The sequence below is a fragment of the Syngnathus scovelli genome, chromosome 18, assembly GCF_024217435.2.
Source record: "Syngnathus scovelli strain Florida chromosome 18, RoL_Ssco_1.2, whole genome shotgun sequence".
In the NCBI taxonomy this organism is placed as follows: Eukaryota; Metazoa; Chordata; class Actinopteri; order Syngnathiformes; family Syngnathidae; genus Syngnathus; species Syngnathus scovelli.
The window spans coordinates 5,005,976-5,022,678 of record NC_090864.1 but is presented as its reverse complement, the minus strand read 5'-3'; the positions used below and the strand labels follow the sequence as shown (position 1 = coordinate 5,022,678).

The following is a 16,703-nucleotide window of genomic DNA, read 5'->3' as shown; positions in this document are numbered from 1 at the left end:
AACATGAGTGATGTAGTTGCAGGTCGAAATTAGTAAAGAGGAACAAGTACAGCTCAGTACATGAACAAAAAGTCCTGTTTTTTTTTTTTTATCAAATATGCATATTTGTGAACATTCATGCATATCCATTAGGATCTATGCAGATACATGTCTACGTAGATATAAAGAGTCTACACACCCCTGTTCAAATGCCAAGATCATAAAAAGGTGAGACCAATATGAATTATTTATAACCTTGTGTAATGTGACCTAAGGGAAAAAAATCTTGATAAGGGAAAGGTTATAAAAAAAACAAAAAAAAAACCAAGAAGGAACATTTGGAATTATTTTTGTTCAAGTGTCCACACCTGGTATGGATATGTTCAGAACTCTTCTTCACTTTGGATAAAGTTCAGATGTTCTAGTAGTCTCATACATGAATGCTGGGGAAAAACATTGCTCTAATTTTTTTGTATGGCATTTAAACAAGGGTGTGTAGATTTTCCATCCACTGCATACTTGTATCTCCATCATAGAAACGCTGCAATCAAAAACCGGAAGGAAGTGGATATAAATAGGATGCGGTGGTTTGGAGGTGTAGCAGCACAACAGGAGGGAGGAAATGGATCCTTGAGGGGGGAGGGGGTAAAAACGTGGTCTACTGGGGGATGTACGAGTCTTGGGCCCATTCCCCCGCGTCACCCCTCTTTTTGGGCTCTCGTTCGTAGTGGTGGTGGTCCCGCGCCGGCCTTTGTTGTTGTTGTTGATGGTGGTGACTGCGCTGCTTGTTACGTTCATTGTGGTCCTGCTCGCGTTCCTTGGTGCGATGGTGGTGGTGATGATGATGGTGGTGGTGGTGGTTGTGGTCCCGGTGGCCTTGTTGAGGCTCCCTTAAGTCCTCCTCCTCCTCCTCCTCCATTTCTTCCTGGTTGGTGTCCTCATGCTGCAGCTGTTGGTGGTGCTGAGGGAGGAGCTGAGTGTGAGGCTCCACGTAAGCGTCGTCTTTGTTCTCCCGGTTCTCGGGGCTCTCAGAGTCCAGCGTCTCTTGCCGGCCGAGGCCCCTGCTTCGGTGGTGGTGATGGTGGTGATGGTGATGTCGGTGGTGGTTGTGGTTCTCGGTCCTGGTGGAAGAAGAGCGGTGCTGGGCATGAGGCGCTCCTCTCCTGGACGACTCGGTCCTCGGGGGGCGCTCCTCCTCGATGGCAGCGTCCTCCTCGCCGTCGGCCTGCTCCTGGTCCTGGTTCTGATGATGGTAGTGATGGTCCTCTCTGGAGCCTTTCCGCTCCACTATTGCCTTTTCTGCTCGATGCTCTGCACCGCCACCCTGATGTGGAACAGGAGGAATGATTAGCCAAACAATGTTGCAATAATAATGTCCTAATTCTTGATGCATTTTGGTGTCAATATGTTTGTGAATTTTTGATTGGTTCGGTAGTATGTTCTAATTTCACTCATTTTCATTTTAATCATGTTTTATTGATAACAATTTTTAAATATGAGCTAACATTAATTTCAATAACATTTAGTAGCCGCTGCAAAAATAAAAATTCAAAATAGCCTCTTTAGAATGTCATCTTATCTACATGTCATCGTAATATTCCTTTTTGGTTGGCTGGTAGAAATTGTGCGTTCCGTCGTTACTACAATATATATTTTCATGTTTTATGATTTAGTTTTAATATGGGGGACGGTGGCGCACTGGGTAGCACGTCCGCCTCACAGGGTGCGGGTTCGATTCCAGCTCCAGCCCTCCCTGTGTGGAGTTTGCATGTTCTCCCCGGGCCCGCGTGGGTTTTCTCCGGGCACTCCGGTTTCCTCCCACATTCCAAAAACATGCTTGGTAGGCCGATTGAAGACTCCAAATTGTCCCTAGGTGTGAGTGTGTGTGCGATTGGTTGTCTGTCTCTGTGTGCCCTGCGATTGGCTGGCAACCGGTTCAGGGTGTCCCCCGCCTACTGCCCGATGACGGCTGGGATAGGCTCCAGCACGCCCGCGACCCCCGTGGGGACTAAGCGGTTCAGAAAATGGATGGATGGATAGTTTTAATATGTTAAATCTTTTGAATTTTCAGTTCTATATTTTAATTCAAATATTTGGTATGTGGCTTTCATTAAAATATGACATTTCAAGTTTTGCTGTGCATTTGTCATTGCATGTGAGACGCAGCAACGTTTCGGCACCTGCACGCCGGACGAGGAGGGCAAGGGGGCGGCGGGCGTCTTGGTCAGCGACGGCTCCGGGGCGTCACAGCCATTCGGGTGCGTGCTCTTCCAATAGGCCTCCAGGTAGTCAGCCATGTGCTCGCACGCATCCTCCAGCTGGTTCTCGTCCAGGATGATGTCAAACATCTCCTGAGGGCGGCCAAAAAGAAAAGCATGTTAATAAAAAAAGTCAGAACAATGAACAACTAACAAGTTACGGGGGGCTTACAGGCGGGCACTGAGCTAGCTTGTCGGCCGCCACCATCTGGACGTTGAGGTGTTTGGCTTGAGACTTGCCTCGTGACTTGATCAGTCTCTGCAGCACCTGAAGGCAACACCCAAAAGTTGTATGCAGAAAATAAAACTTTTATTTGATAAGAGGTGAACCCATGGAGATGTGTTGCAGTTTCCATGGCGATGGACGGGAGCGTCTCCTCACCTTGGGGGAGGTGATCTTGACGTAGACAATGATGGGGGCCAGCGACGTCTTGCCCAGCTGCGACGGGTGGTTGATGGTGTCGGCGTCCAGGATAACCAGCTGCAGTGTCCGCGCCAGCTCAAAGATGCGCTCTCTCTCTCTCTGGACCTCAGCTGAAAGGGGCACAATTGAAAATATTTGAAGGGCGTTCGAGGACGGGGGAAGGTGGCAACAGACGGTGTGAGCCGCGCTTGGACAAAAGCAACATCAGGATTTCCTAACGTGGTGAAAATTTTATTCATTATTTTTACCGTTAGTAGTTTTGTTTTGCCGCGACATTTTTCAAGTCAACAACCACAGCCGCCTCACCCAAGTTGGAGCGCGTGTTGGAGCGCTCGATGATGGCGTGCTTGCTGGGATGGTTCAGGACGGAGCGCTTGGCGAGCGAGATGTCGGCCGTGACGCGAGTGATGGAGATTCTGCGAGCAAAAGCAAAATGACAAAAGAGATTACATAACGTATATTTAATGGACGTAACGCGAGGGGGTGGGCACCCCCAGTACAATATCAAGTGTACATGGGCCACCTATAAAATTGCATGTGTGTGAGTGTGTGCACTCAAATATGTGTCCCGGGCCTCAGACGAGTCCGCATTGAAAAAGCAGAATCCCGCTCAGCCTCAAAGAAGAGGTCCACTATAGCCTATTAAGGACATGCCTATTTAAAGCAGCACCACACTCGCGTCTCCCCGGGCCAACTTGTTACTTTCTCCCCAGGGGAGGTGGGGGGGGGGATACTTTAGGGTGGATGAGGAAGGAAGCAGGATGAGAACCTACCGTCCCTCAAATCGGTGCTTCAAAAAGTCAAACAGTGCTTTTTGCATCATGTCGGTCACCTGTGAGCAGAAAACACAAACAATCCAATTGAAAGCGTCTCTTTCTGTCCTGTGGGCGCATTTGTGCAGCTCAAACGCACCTCGTAGCCCTTCAGCGACGGTCCAACCAGAACCACGGGCCGCATGGAAGGCACAACATCATATGGAGGAATGTGTTCCGTCTTTTGGAGAGAAAACAACAACATTCACAGCGCTGAGGCATTCTGGACCATGACATGAGACCATTCCTATACAAATGACATTGTAAGCTTTGGGCAGAAAGGAGTGAACAAGGAAAGAAAACAAAGCATGAAGTGTGTCACGTAATATTTAGAATATGTATCGGAAGGTTGTGAATTCAGAAAGGAGCAAGTACGCTAGCAGAAGAAAGTAAACCGGCGCGACTTACCGACTTCTGCTTCTGCTTGGCTGCGGTGAGCAGAGAGAGGGAGAGAGAAAGAAAAAGTTACAGAGAAGTAGAAAGGCGCATGCTAGCCGTGCTCGGCGGAGGATGAGAAGCTGAGGGCATTCGCTGGGCGGGTGGGCAGAGGAGGAACGCGGGAAGGGCGGCCGTCCGCTTTACCTTCTTAAAAAAGGGCATTCGTTTCTCTTTTGCTAATGGGGACGTGAGAGTGTTAGCACCGCCGCATCGAGGGGAGCGCAGGATGACCGGCGGCTCGTTGTCGTCCGCGTCTAAGCCTGTGGCGTCTAAGTCAACGGCTGTCGATGGCGGGGGGAGAATTATGGATGGAAAGGAAAGGAAGGGAAGGGAATGGAATGTCAGCTCGCCTATGCGTGACACTTACCAGACGAAGGAGGAGTTGACTTGCGGGAGTTCGAAACCACTTCACCTAAACTTGATGAGGAGTTTGCTCCCAGTTTGCTGAAACAATACGGAATCAGATTCAATTTTAAATTAAACAAAATGATTTTTTTTTTTTTTTTTTATTAAAATGATTTTTTTCTTACCTGGAATGGAACTTGCCCTGTTTGGCTCTCAGCTCTTGGAGGACTCGCATGTTTTCCAGCTTGACCGGACTGGGAATGAAACCAATTTCGCAGCCTTCCTTCACCAGACGGCCTATCCACCAGTCGTTGTTGAATTTCTACGGCAAAGGAACGCCGAGATTTTTGGCCGGCAGCTTCGCCTTCAAGAAAGGCCATGTTGCGATCGGGTCGTCACCTCTTTGACGTGGAGGAAGTCTTTGGCCTCGAACGAAAGCGCCATGCCGGGGACGGGGACATCGTCCTCGTGACAGGGGCTGTAGTTGACGTTTGTGCGGACGGCGAACGCAACCGGTTTTGTCTGACAGGAAAGCAAATAAAAACTGTTTTAAAAAAAAAAAAAAATCAACCAACTTTAAGGAACCAGTTGCTTGTCATGTGTCCCCAGTCTCGTTATTCTGCAAGTCAAAGCAAAAAATACTTTTTTCCCCCTGCAACACTTTCCTTAATTACCTTTGCTAATGCTAACGGGCAAATTCTGGCACACGCAGGTGGCGAGTAGTTATTGAGATGCGCAAATTGACGCAGATCCAAGTGGAGATTTGTTTTGGTGCTCTGCACTCTGCTGAGTGAATTGAAAGTTGAACTTTATGATTTGTGGCTGTGGAGGTTTTGGCCAATGGCACGTGAAGTTTGCCGCCTGAAGGTTGTCGTCACCCATCTCTCGGGCGTGTCGTACCTTGGCCTTGTCGAGCTGCGCCTGAGCTTGCCTCTCTGCCTCTCTGCGCACTGCCTCCTTGTCCTCCTCCAGAGACACATCAGAGTCCGACGGACGGCTGGTGTAGGAATCGGCCGAACCCTTGATTGTGAGTGAGAAAAAAAAAAAAAAAACATCAAAACAAGACATGGCAGGAATAGTGTTGGAAGTGGCTCATCTGCTCCCGTACACAACTTTGACACCCACACGGGGGGGGGGGGGGGGGGGGGGGGGGCTTTCATTCATCTCACTGCAGCAGCACAACACGCCGAGTTAAAAATAGCTCCCCTCATTAGAATTGCCCAGCCGTTGCACGCGTGCCGCGACAGCGGATCGCTCCGTTGTCTGCGTTACGTTGGGATTATGCAAGGAAAGTCGTATGGGTGCAAAAATGCTTAATTATCTGCTCATGTTCGGCCAAGTGCTTCAGAACTTCAGAATGGGACGCCGCTTCACAGTGTTGTTGCTCAACCCCCCCTAAAGTTTGAAGGAATATTTCATGAAAGCTTAGGTTAACATTATGAGGCGTGATAACGAAACACCGTCACCGCATCTTACGGGCGGCGGTAAAGAACTTGACGAACGTCGGCTTACGTAGACATCCGAGCTCTTGACGCGACCTCCCTTGGCTCTTTTCAGCAGGCGGACCCAGGTGGCCTTCATCGGCCACGCCGCTACACTTGGAGTCCACTTGGAACCGGCGCCGCCGCGGTCAAGTTCACGCCGGCGCTGCACTGGCTACAGGTAGACTGACGCTACATCAACGGCTCCCTTTGAACGCCTCGCCGGGGAATGCCGCTTTCATTTCCAGCCCTGTCGCTTGATGAGGAATCCGCAGGAGCCGCCTGCCCCGCGCATCTTCTCAAACGGCTGCAGCAGGTGCCGACCGCCGGGATGAGTCAGGTGGCGGCGATGCACTGCATCCTCCCATCCCCGTTACCACTTGACATGCAGACAGCCGATCCGTCCCGACTCTTCTCCTTGATGCTAATGAAATCTCGCAGGTGCTGCCGCCGCCGCCCTGACGCAAGCTTCAGCTCTCTGCATTTGTCACAAGCTCGCCTGTGCTATTTCAGTGATTCTGCCGCTCTGTCTCCGTCCACCCCTCCTCCTCCTCCTCTTTCCCCTCCTCCTCTTCCGTCACTCCCTACATTTTTTCCCTCAGTTACCCCCCAACATTGCATCCATCTGCTTGCATTGCGGGGCTCTGGCTGGGTTGTTTGTTGCACAATCACCACAACGCCTCCTGCACGTGTGCCACTTGCTGCAGCGAGTAAAGGTGACATGACACAATCGTGTCCACGCTGACATGCTTTTACAGGGTCTCGATGTTTTCTGCAGCGTTGAGGCTGCAATTACATCATCCAAGTGTTGACTTGTTTTGCTTCACTTCTGTGCGCATTTACTTCCTTTTCAATTTCAAGATGGAACCACTAGCTGGAGCAAAGATATCTTTATTTAAAACTCCAAAGTGCCATCGCAAAGCCACACGGGACAATGAGCATAATTAGCGCGTTAATTAAAAAATTCTCGTCTCTGTTCAGGAGCAGACTAAGTTAGACTTGGCTGAGAGAGGTTACTAAAAATGTCTCCGCCGCTGCGCCAATGACGCATGTTGCTCCCATGGACCGGTCGCAGGGTTGCGTGAGTTCGGAGGTCATCCGGTATGGCTGCCGGAATAAACGGATTTATTCATTTATTTATTTTTTACGAGTGGTGTTGACTCCCCAAGGAGTCCTCACCGTACATTGAAAGCTAACACACTAATGAGCAGCGATTAGCCCAAATAATCAACGCAACATTTATCCAGTTGTTTGACACGCACACCAGCCCGAAATCCACAACCTGATCCCGAGTGGGTGTCAAGTATGTGATTGAGCTCCACAAGGCAGGACGCAGATGCTGTTCCGAGGCCGTAAAGGTGAAGAGACTGGTGGCCCGGATGAGGCAAGGGATGACAAAGACGTGTTTGGACAGAATGAGCCCGGGGCCGCTTCGCCGGGTCAACCTCCCTGTCTACTCCCACACCCAGAGTGACGGCACTAATGAGCATCGAGAAACACAATAACACTGCTCTGATCCACTTGGACTGGGATCTCCTCATTCACTTCATGTCCACCTTTGGCCATCCAAGCCAGATCCCATCATGAGTGCTGCCTTCTGTTGTCTCCCACTGGGATTTCCCAGCGCGCTCTGGCTTCTATGCATCCACTCCGGGAGGGGTGGGGGGTGGGGGGGGCAGAGAGGCTTGCATTTTCTACAAAGTGACCTTCAGCGATAGTGGTTCCTTCTCAGTGCAGAGAAAATGATATTTATATTTCATAAATACAACAGCTTAAAATATTTTGTTGGATGTGGACCAAGAAAAGCTTCTTCTACATTTGGTGTTCTGTATGGCGCGCTAATGAGTCTTGCGGCATGGCGAGAAAGAGTGATGGCGGTGCTGCCGCACAGCCATCAAGGTGACACCGACGGGCCTGGGAAAAGTGTTTACCAAGCAATCCAAGAGCCAGCGCATTAGGTAAGTGCATTGTCCCATCACCTTGATGGACTTGCTGGCTGTCAATCACATGACAAGCTATCGTGGCTAGCAAGACGTGAGAACCGGGCGCTGCTATGCTACGATGACTACCGCTAAACTCAAGGCAATCCGAATTTGGATTCAAACCAAAAAGTGAATCGATATCAAATTGTAGCCTTTATCCATTTGAATTTTATTGTTCAGAACGTAAGGACTCGGGATAAAAACCAAATGTCACTTTAAAAAGCTAAAAGCAGGGCGATATTGATTAACTGAAATGTATGATGTTCAAGGCCAGACAGAGAGAGAAAAAAAGTGGTTTTAGGGCTTCTAGCGGCATATTATGATTTCATCGCGGCTCGCTAATAAATATTACCTCCGACTGGCGGCTGCTGTCCCTGACAGACGCATCGCTCTCATTAGCAGTCAATCCCCTCACTGCGAGGATCTTCTTTATCTAGCAGCTCGCTCCCTCGGCGGACATCGGGCGCTATAATAGGATGACGGCTGATGAAGAGGATACACTTAAGTGAGAGAGGCCGACCTGTGGGGATGGGGGGGTGGGGGTGGGGGGCTATACTTCTATTTTACGCCAGCGTCATCAATATTCCGGCAGCTCTCTGGCGTGCGAGGTGTAAGACTGCGAGATGATTGATGAGAGCTGGCCGAGAGAACGGAGTGAGTAGCAAGCTAACCGTCTCCAGTCAAACGTTAACAGCCGACAAATGGACCGGGTTCTACATTTACACGTTTTGCCTCTGCTTCCATTTCACGTGGACTGGCTGAAGTGAGGGGGGGGGTGGTGACGTCACACTTTTTGGGTTCAACAAGTTCTACTGTAGATACCGTAAAAGCACCGCCACATCTTTTTATGAGAAACTGCATCCAGTGTGTGCAAAAAAAGGCTGATATTTTCTCTTCTGGCTGCTGAGGTCACAAAGTTCACAGCGTACCTTGACAAAGAGCTTGGGAACGATCCAAAGATCAGCTGACTCGGTTGAAACAATGCTTTGCACGCTGCAAAGTAGCAGCGAAAGTGATCTTCAAGAACAAAGCGTGGGATAACGCCCCTTCAAATGTGCCCCAATAACCTCCATTCTGACAGAATCTAAGCCCTTCCCCTTGCAAAGAGAGGAAGGAAGAATAACCTCGCAAAAGCCTGAAAAAAAAGTTCTCCTCAAACTCACCAAATCCGAGTCCTCGCTAGCCGAGTGAAACATTTCTGCCGGGAGGGAAAAAAAACTGAAAAAATCTCAGCGGCTGCCCATCTCTGTTGCGCAGCACAGGAATTCCTCAGCCTTTTTCGCTTCCGAAAAAAAAGTATGAGCCGGGAGAGGAGTTATAAGTTCCTTCTCAGTCCTCCTTTGGCCTACTTTTGAGGCGCGGAGAGAGGACGAGTGTCTTTCCCACGCTGGGAGTCTACTCCTTTGGAACGCCACAACCATCCACTAGACCCAAAAAACAACCCCCCCACCCCTTTCCTCCCCAACCTCTGTCCCTCCCACACACATACACACACGCACACACACGTAACGGGTAAGCAAGGAAGATCTCTGGCCAACAGGGCTGGCTTGAAAATTCCAGAAAGCAGCTGCAGCCGCTTTCTTTTATGCCCGCGTGCGTGTGTGGAGTTTACACGAGTTCCATTTTGCCTAAAAAGAAGCTAGGTTTTTGTGTGTGTGTGTCTTACTGTATAGCCTGGAGCACGTGTTGGTGAGACCCGAGATATCAGGAAGTCATTATCTGCGCGACACGACGCGGCGATGGTCACGGTTATCGGAAGCAGAGGCCGCCGAAAGTTTCCGTTTGTTTGATTTGATTCGCTCAACATTAATGATAAAAAGAAATTAGAACTAAAAGCCAAATTTGTAAGTCCTTCTCCCCCCGAGTGAGTTGTTTTATGGGCGGCCCAGGCTAAATCCTGGATTATATTGGGTTTGATCAGGGTTAGGATTCCGCAAGGATTATGTTGTGGAGCGTGTGCTCGGCACGTGACAAAGCAAAGAGTCGTCGGCGCCAGACTAAACAATGCTTTCGAGAAGCACGTCCAGCTTTGACCTTCATCATCAGGCTGACTAAAGACTTGCCGATTCAGCAGTTTCATTGTCGTGCTCTGATGCGCTCCTTAAATCGGAAACTACGCACTTGATTAAATTGTCTTCAATTATCAATTCATTGGTTACTTTTAAATCATTAGAAGACATTAGATATTTTTGGATGGGCAGAGTGACTTAGAAGGAGAAACTTTGCTAATGCGAGCTTCAACAAAGACATCAACGTTGCTAACAGCACTTCAAACGACAGGACCGAGCTTCTCGCTTGTAGGTGACTTCCTAAAGTCTCCACAGGGAAGCGCAGAAAATAAAAGACATTATGAGGTAATTCCGCACGCGTGGTGTCAAAATGAAGGTCGGACTAATTGAGCTCGAGCCTCGAGGGAGGAAAGGCCGCATGCCGAGTGAGTGACTGGTGATCAGGAACTCGGAGCTGATGTCGCTAGCCGCCGACTAAAAATACATCGGAAAAAAAAAATGATAGGCAACAACCAGCCAGTAATGTGACCAAGCATCCGGCGAGCAAGCCGTTCGTTCTCTAGCTAAAAGTGAGAAAACTGTTGGCAAGCAGCTCAAAACCAAAAGCGGCCATTTTGAGTCTCGAGTCACTCGCAATTAACAATAACAGTCCACAGCTTCACATTGCCAAAAAGCATCGACGGGGATCACGAATTAATTTGTCACAATGAGACAAGGTCAGACCAGCGGTGAAGTGAAAAAAAGCAACGGACAAGAGACTCCATTGATTTAAAAAAACAAATGGGCCAACATCAACAACTGTGTGTTCTTTGCCATAGCCGCCATTCAACATTTGTCAAAACACACGGAGGACTTGGCAAGAGTGCCACAACTTCACGTGCTACCCTGATAATATTTTTTTTTTTAGTAAATAACCTGGAATACTTTTGACCAATTGTTGGACGCTATAACGGATATCAGACTCATCTTTAGAATCTAAACGAAGGCACGGATGGAAAATCTTGCCTGGGGCCTGACGGGACTCTGATTCCTAACTAATGAAGCCCGTGAGGGCCGGCAGCCAGCATCTGACCGGGGTTACCTAGATACGGGACACGCCACGTCACTCGAGCCGCGCCACCATCTCTAATTACAGACATCGAGACCAAGAAGGCTCGCCAAGGGTGGGGGGGAAAAAAAAAAAAAAAAGGACAGAAAGGAACAAAGAGCAACACTTCTTGTTTCCTCTTCACGGCGATCTTGAGTATTCTGATTAAAATGATTGAAAGGATTTGAGAGTAAAATCAAATCTGAGTCAGTTTGTTTCACTTCAGCACAAAATTTCACTTGCTCATCATCGACATTTGCATTCAGTTGACGGACTAACGCAAGTTTATCTTTGGCAATCCAGCGCTTCTCCCTAAATTGATATTCAAAGCGCAGGGCGACATCAGCAGACTGTGACGACGGCAAAACAAATCCAAAGTCAGACCCGAGACGCTCTTGTTTTTTTTTTTTTGCTTTACCTTTGGTTTCTTGGACATGCTCGTCCTCCCTCAACGCCGAAACGACCTGCGGCCGGCGCTGCTCTGGCTCCTCAGCGCGACTGCCGGCTGACACGCGCTTAAGCTGCCGTGGTGTCATTGTTCGCTGCGAAGTGTTTTTCCCGCTGGCCGAGCATTAAGCTTTAATTTCATAGGATGACATCTGTTGCGTAGTTAACTAAATGGCACTCAACGAGGAAGATTTTTTTTTTTTTTGGGGGGGGGGCAGCACCATACAGACGAAAACATGTTTTAATTTTGCTACTGCGGAGAGCTTTCGTGATAATGACAAGCAAATGTGACGCCGTGACCGGACAAACTAGAGCGAGTCAGAGTAACATCTGGCGCAATAATCTGCCTGGCGACGACTGACGACCGTCGCTGCGTTGCACGCCGGTCCTAAATTTTTTTTTTTTTAGTTGAACCCCGAATGCTGATTAATATTCAATAAAGGTTTTACATGAAGAATGGGGGGGGTACTGGAAATAGAAATATAGTATATACACAAAAATACATAAATAAAAATTTATAGTAGAGTGCCCCATGCCCAAGTAGCTGATTTCATCCCTGCAAAACCACTCTCACTCTAATCTCCCTTGATCCAGCTGCACTAGCAAAGAATTACATGCCAGAATTACATTTTTTTTTTAGATAAATAAACAGGAACCATAATAAAGATTGTGACGGGTGTTCCTGCACTTGCGAACAAATTTAAGAGTCAAGCTAAAAAGCAAAAGTCGTCGATAACTTTCTCGGACCGCCATCCGAGTTGGCAGAGCAGTCGGCAGATTTTATAAAGTGGACATGTAGTAGCTTTCCGTTATATAATAGTTAAATCTCTAAAGCCTCTCTTTGGAAAGGCTCGCTGGCACAGGAGCATCAAAAACGGGCGCAAACACACTGGCGGCGACCATCGTGTTCTGTTCACGCACGCACGACGCAAACACTCTGCTTACCCACGACACATTTTTGTTCTTGGAGTGTCTGAGCATGGCAACAGGAGCGGGCCTGTCCAGACGAGTCTTCCGAAGACCCGGGGATCAGGGCTGCTGGCCAGAGGGCGGCCTTCCCGGTGACCCCGAATTGCCCGGCATCCGCCCAAAAAAATCTCCAAGTCTTGCGGGAAAATACAAATCTCGTGAACTCCTCCTGACAGCAGAAAACGACCTGAGTGCTTACGTATTGGCGGCGAGTATGAATATGAAAGGTCCCAGCGGCAGGTTTAACCCCGCCCAGCTGAGCCCCCGGCCGGCACGCTACCAATCGTGCTGCGGTTTGCCGTGGCCTGGCTCCCGAGGGCCAGCTTAGAGGCGGATGAGCCTTCTCCGTGGAGGAGAGGGCTGCTGTCATTAGATGCCACAACAACCAGAACTGAAGGAAACCAAAACGACACTAGACGTCAGGTTTTCAACGCCAGACTTCCCGCAGCGCCTTGATCCACTTTTAACAGCGGCTCTTAATTAATTGTTTATAGCCGCATTGGCCGGCAGCCCTCGTCAAGAGGTCGCCCGCGTGCCGCCGCCCCTAATTAGCTCCGCGGAACATCTGCAGATGTTTTAAATGAGGCTCAGAGCGCCCGGCTCCCTCTCCGGCTTGCGCTCGAGTGGAAAGGCGAGCTGAGAATACATCACACTTTCCGGTCTTTTTACAAAGATGATGTAAAAGTGCTACAAGAATTCCGAGACATTCCTTTAAGTCTCTGTCGCCAATTAGTCGCTCCCTTTCCGGACAGTTTTACATTCTCTGGAAAAGTCGAAAAATGCTCGGCGCTTGCCAAAAGAAGTCCCTGGCCCCAAAAAGCTCCTCCCCAGGCGGCTTCCAGAAACGTTGACTGAGGTATCGGCCTTAGGTGGAGTTTTCTGGAAGAAACTCATACCAAAGTCAACTCTAGATTCATATTTTAGTTCGTTTTGTTTAGGTATAAAATATATTTACAGAATGTGTTCTGTAGTCCAACTTGACTGGCTGGCCTCCATTCACAATTTTTTCTGACTAGGAGGGGGGGAGGGGTGGATGTCTTACATTCCCGGAGTTTCCATGAGTCGCGTCTGGGACCGTCTACTCTAGCCTGTCAGGAAACGGCACGCTTCACATTCCATCTGGAGCGGAATTGTCATTTTGATGATGTAACACTGACATGTAAGTGGAGCATCGTAGAACTAGCGGCGGGGAACGGCAGCTGGAGCGCAATTACTGCTCCGAGTTTTCTTTTTTTTTTTTTTAATACATGACATTGATGATATTAAATTTCACCGCACCTGAACTCAGCGCGTGAACACCTTACCACACGCCGAGGCTCACCAGCCAAGTGTGGCTGGGCAACAGCTGGTCCGACACTAATCCACTCATCAGTTAAATTAAAGCTTACTCAATTGTGAGGTGAACGTTGCTCCAGCGCAATGTGGAGTCAAACCAATCACTGCAGGAGTCTGAAATATATTCTTTTGGACGAGGGATGGAGCTGTAGACAAATTGTCACGTAATCCAGTGTGAGGTTTGCGACCGACGGATTATTTGGGCCGAGCTCATTACGACACACGCGGGCTTGTCATCGCTGAGTAGTCCAAACGTTTGATTGTGTGATGAGGCCAAAGTGATAGAAGGCCATCTAGTGGCGAACGCAAATGAAAAAGTATCTTAACTGCAGCACGGGAGTAAACACAAAAGATGAAAATGAGTGTTGGGGTAAGGTGGAGTAAACTGCTGACAAACTAAGCAACGCTCAAAAATGAAGAACTGGAGCAGAATGGTCGATTTCCGAGCCCACTGATGAATAGGAAGCGTCAAACTTACATATGGAAGCGCTTCTTTCCGGCGATGGCCCAGCCCGCAGCACGGCATGAAGTGGACCGGGGAAGGGAGGGACGGACGGGGGCTACCTGTCGGGCGGCGGCATCCACTCAGCCTCGGTCCGCCCCGGTGTATCCTTGACGTGGGTTGAGACGACTTGAAGTCGGAAAGCCTGTCGTTGTCATCATCATCGTCTTGTAGCCATCTTGTGACGGCAGGATCCACTTGAGCTCCTCAGGTCGGACCTGTCCCCGCCCCAAAAAAAAAATCCTCTGCAGTGCTACAGTTTTTGCAGGGCTGCTTCCAGCCACTCACTCGCTGTGGCACACGAGTTGCTGCTCGCCACAAAGGCTTGTGGAGGGAGGAGGGGGGTTTGTCCTTTATTGACCGCCGTCCCCTGGCGTCCTACTCGAGAGCGTCCATCCAGATGCGCCTTCTCTCTTTTCTTCTCTTGACTTTGAGCCCCCACCTTCCCTTTCGCAACTTGAACGCTCTGCCAGTCAGTCCTCATTTGCATTGCATTAGCCTTTATGCAGCAATGTGCTTCCCTTTCAAAACCACAAAATACAGCAGTGCCTGAGGTGCAAAAAGATCGGACTATAGAAAAGTCTTTCAGGGGATTCACAGTCGTGCCCAAAGTCAGCTAGGATAAGTTCCAGCTCACCTGTGACGCTCAAGTGGACAAACGCTATAGAAAACGACCTCATGTTCAAACACTTGCAATTATCACATTCCTCCACTAGATGGGAGTCTAACACCGAGCTCACGACTGCAGTCTAACGCTACAAACTACACAAAAGACCATCACTGCAGGTTATAACAGCACTTAAGGAGGACCAAGAGTGTCAAAATGGAATAAGCAAGTAATCAAATATGCTAATAATGATTTAATTAGTAAGAATTGACGAATAAATATTGAAATAAAAAAACTCAAATTGGCAGTCTTGGAATTCTATAAACATCCAGCCCTCTTGTACAGGTTACATAATAGCACAGGAGAGGTCGCCAGGTCTGATAAGATGCTAATCAGGAGGATGTGACGTCATTCATTAGGCAAAAAGAAGGCAGGAAATTAAAAGCCCGCAATCAGTGGCGGAATGCAACCGGGTTTTCCTGACCCGGCCGTGGCCTCAAGTTTGTGAGCGCGACCAGGAGGAAGTAGGGCGTGAAATGACCTCAGACAACATACAGACTTCAATGTTGGAGCAAATCATTTCTGTCGGTACCATATTTGATACCACAATTAGGACAAGAGCTATTTTTAGACCGGTGCCTAAGCAGTCCTTCAAAAGTTCAGTAGTGTTTATTCTGTGCTTCGCTAGAAGCGTTTGTTGATTGTTTTTAGACAAGTTCTAAATCAGGAAAGCGTATTAATATAGTCTTGGGGGAGGGGTGTTTTCTTACGATGCACAGGGATGGCAAACGGGAAATTCGTCAGAGCAGAAACAAGGTCCAAGAGGCTCATTCACAAGTTGTCAGCGAAGCTGAGTGCAAACAGGCCTTTTTGCGCTTGGTGCCAAAAAAATAAGACCATGCGCGCCTCCTCCTAAAAAGGGAGAAACATTTCGGCAAGGGCACCCATCCCGCCCTGTGCAGGTCTCTACATTCTACAAAGTACAGACGAGTAAAAGGCATACCTCGCCAGTTCTGCTTTATAACAGGAGATGCGAGTGCCGCTGCCGCCGCGGAGGCGGTGTTTACACAAGACTGTCAGGGCAGCATACATACAAAGTCAGGACTGATGGATGATGATGATGACCACGAGATCACAGAACTTATGCTTAGTTTGTTTTTACCGGCACACATTTACACAGAAACATGCTGTTTCCGAGAAGGGATAGGAAATGGGCTCAAAGGACATTAAATGCATTAAATGGGGGGGGTTAGGGTTACACAAATTACAACAGTTGAGATCTCAATATGAGTGAGCGAGTTTGTTTGTTTGCAAGAGCAGAAAGTATGGTTACCCCTTACCTGACGTACGAGGCTGTTGGTGGTGGTGTCCGAGGAGGTGCTCCCGTTCAAACCTTTCAAGCGACATTTCCTGCAGGCTGCTTTGCTGAGACTCTTTAAAAATAAAAATGCATAAATAAAACAATTAAGCAGCTAGCTTGACTGATTGACTGGCCGACTGAAGGCCACGAATGAGCACTCAACTTAGCTTTTAATTAACAATAATCAAAACAGCAGTAAAAATATTATTAATACACATACAACTAATTCTGATAACACTATAAGAGTAAAAAGAAGTACCAACAAAAGTCTTAAAAGTGGAACTGACCTTCACCAGGAAGTAAAGCAAACTTAAATGTCGCCGTAGATTCGATTCACCGGTCACCTGAGTAATTTGATTTAACTGTGATTTAAAAAATACGCTCGTAGCACACTTGACCCAAAACAACTTTGATTTACGCAGTACAGAGTAATGAAAAAGTAGTAAACGTGACACAAAACGACACTAGGGGTAAACATAAACCGAAGCCAAAATCTCGCCGCAGTTGAGAACGAGACTGACATTTTCACCTGCGAACTTTTAAAGACTAAAAAAAACGATTTAACTTACTTGAAACACCGACTGCTGCGAGTCAACGTCCATTTATGGGCCAGCCGTTGTTTCTTTCTTTTTTTCAGACGTAGCAACGACAAAAATCACGAAGCACGC

At 48.3% G+C, this 16,703-nt stretch overlaps 1 protein-coding gene across 8 annotated transcripts; it reads right to left on the bottom strand.

Moving 5' to 3' along the window:
• Nucleotides 1-57: 57 nt before the first annotated feature.
• Nucleotides 58-16,649, bottom strand: cacnb2a (calcium channel, voltage-dependent, beta 2a). Of its 8 annotated transcripts, none has more exons than XM_049749814.2 (15): nt 16,605-16,649; nt 16,016-16,108; nt 14,045-14,286; nt 5,157-5,276; nt 4,656-4,778; nt 4,442-4,578; nt 4,279-4,355; nt 4,056-4,192; nt 3,574-3,654; nt 3,435-3,493; nt 2,968-3,077; nt 2,620-2,771; nt 2,410-2,505; nt 2,160-2,330; nt 58-1,303 (listed from the first exon to the last, which is right to left on the bottom strand). In XM_049749814.2, exons 3-15 carry the CDS (start codon nt 14,090-14,092, stop codon nt 638-640), a joined length of 1,977 nt encoding a protein of 658 aa, XP_049605771.1. In that variant the 5' UTR covers nt 14,093-14,286; nt 16,016-16,108; nt 16,605-16,649; the 3' UTR covers nt 58-637. The 8 variants fall into 8 exon arrangements, with proteins under 8 accessions (XP_049605771.1, XP_049605774.1, XP_049605768.1 ...); XM_049749817.2 differs by lacking the exon at nt 4,056-4,192 and adding an exon at nt 3,882-3,901; XM_049749811.2 differs by lacking the exons at nt 14,045-14,286; nt 16,016-16,108; nt 16,605-16,649 and adding an exon at nt 9,386-11,154.
• Between the last annotated feature and the right edge of the window lie 54 nt (nt 16,650-16,703).

Coding starts and splice junctions, on each gene's coding strand:
- cacnb2a (XM_049749811.2), bottom strand. CDS start 9,799: ATGAAACTGCTGAATCGGCAAGTCTTTAGTCAGCCTGATGATGAAGGT. Junction 2,506..2,619: donor TCAAGATCACCTCCCCCAAG/GTGAGGAGACGC, acceptor TGTTGCCTTCAG/GTGCTGCAGAGACTGATCAA. Junction 1,304..2,159: donor CCTCCTCGTCCGGCGTGCAG/GTGCCGAAACGT, acceptor GTTCCACATCAG/GGTGGCGGTGCAGAGCATCG.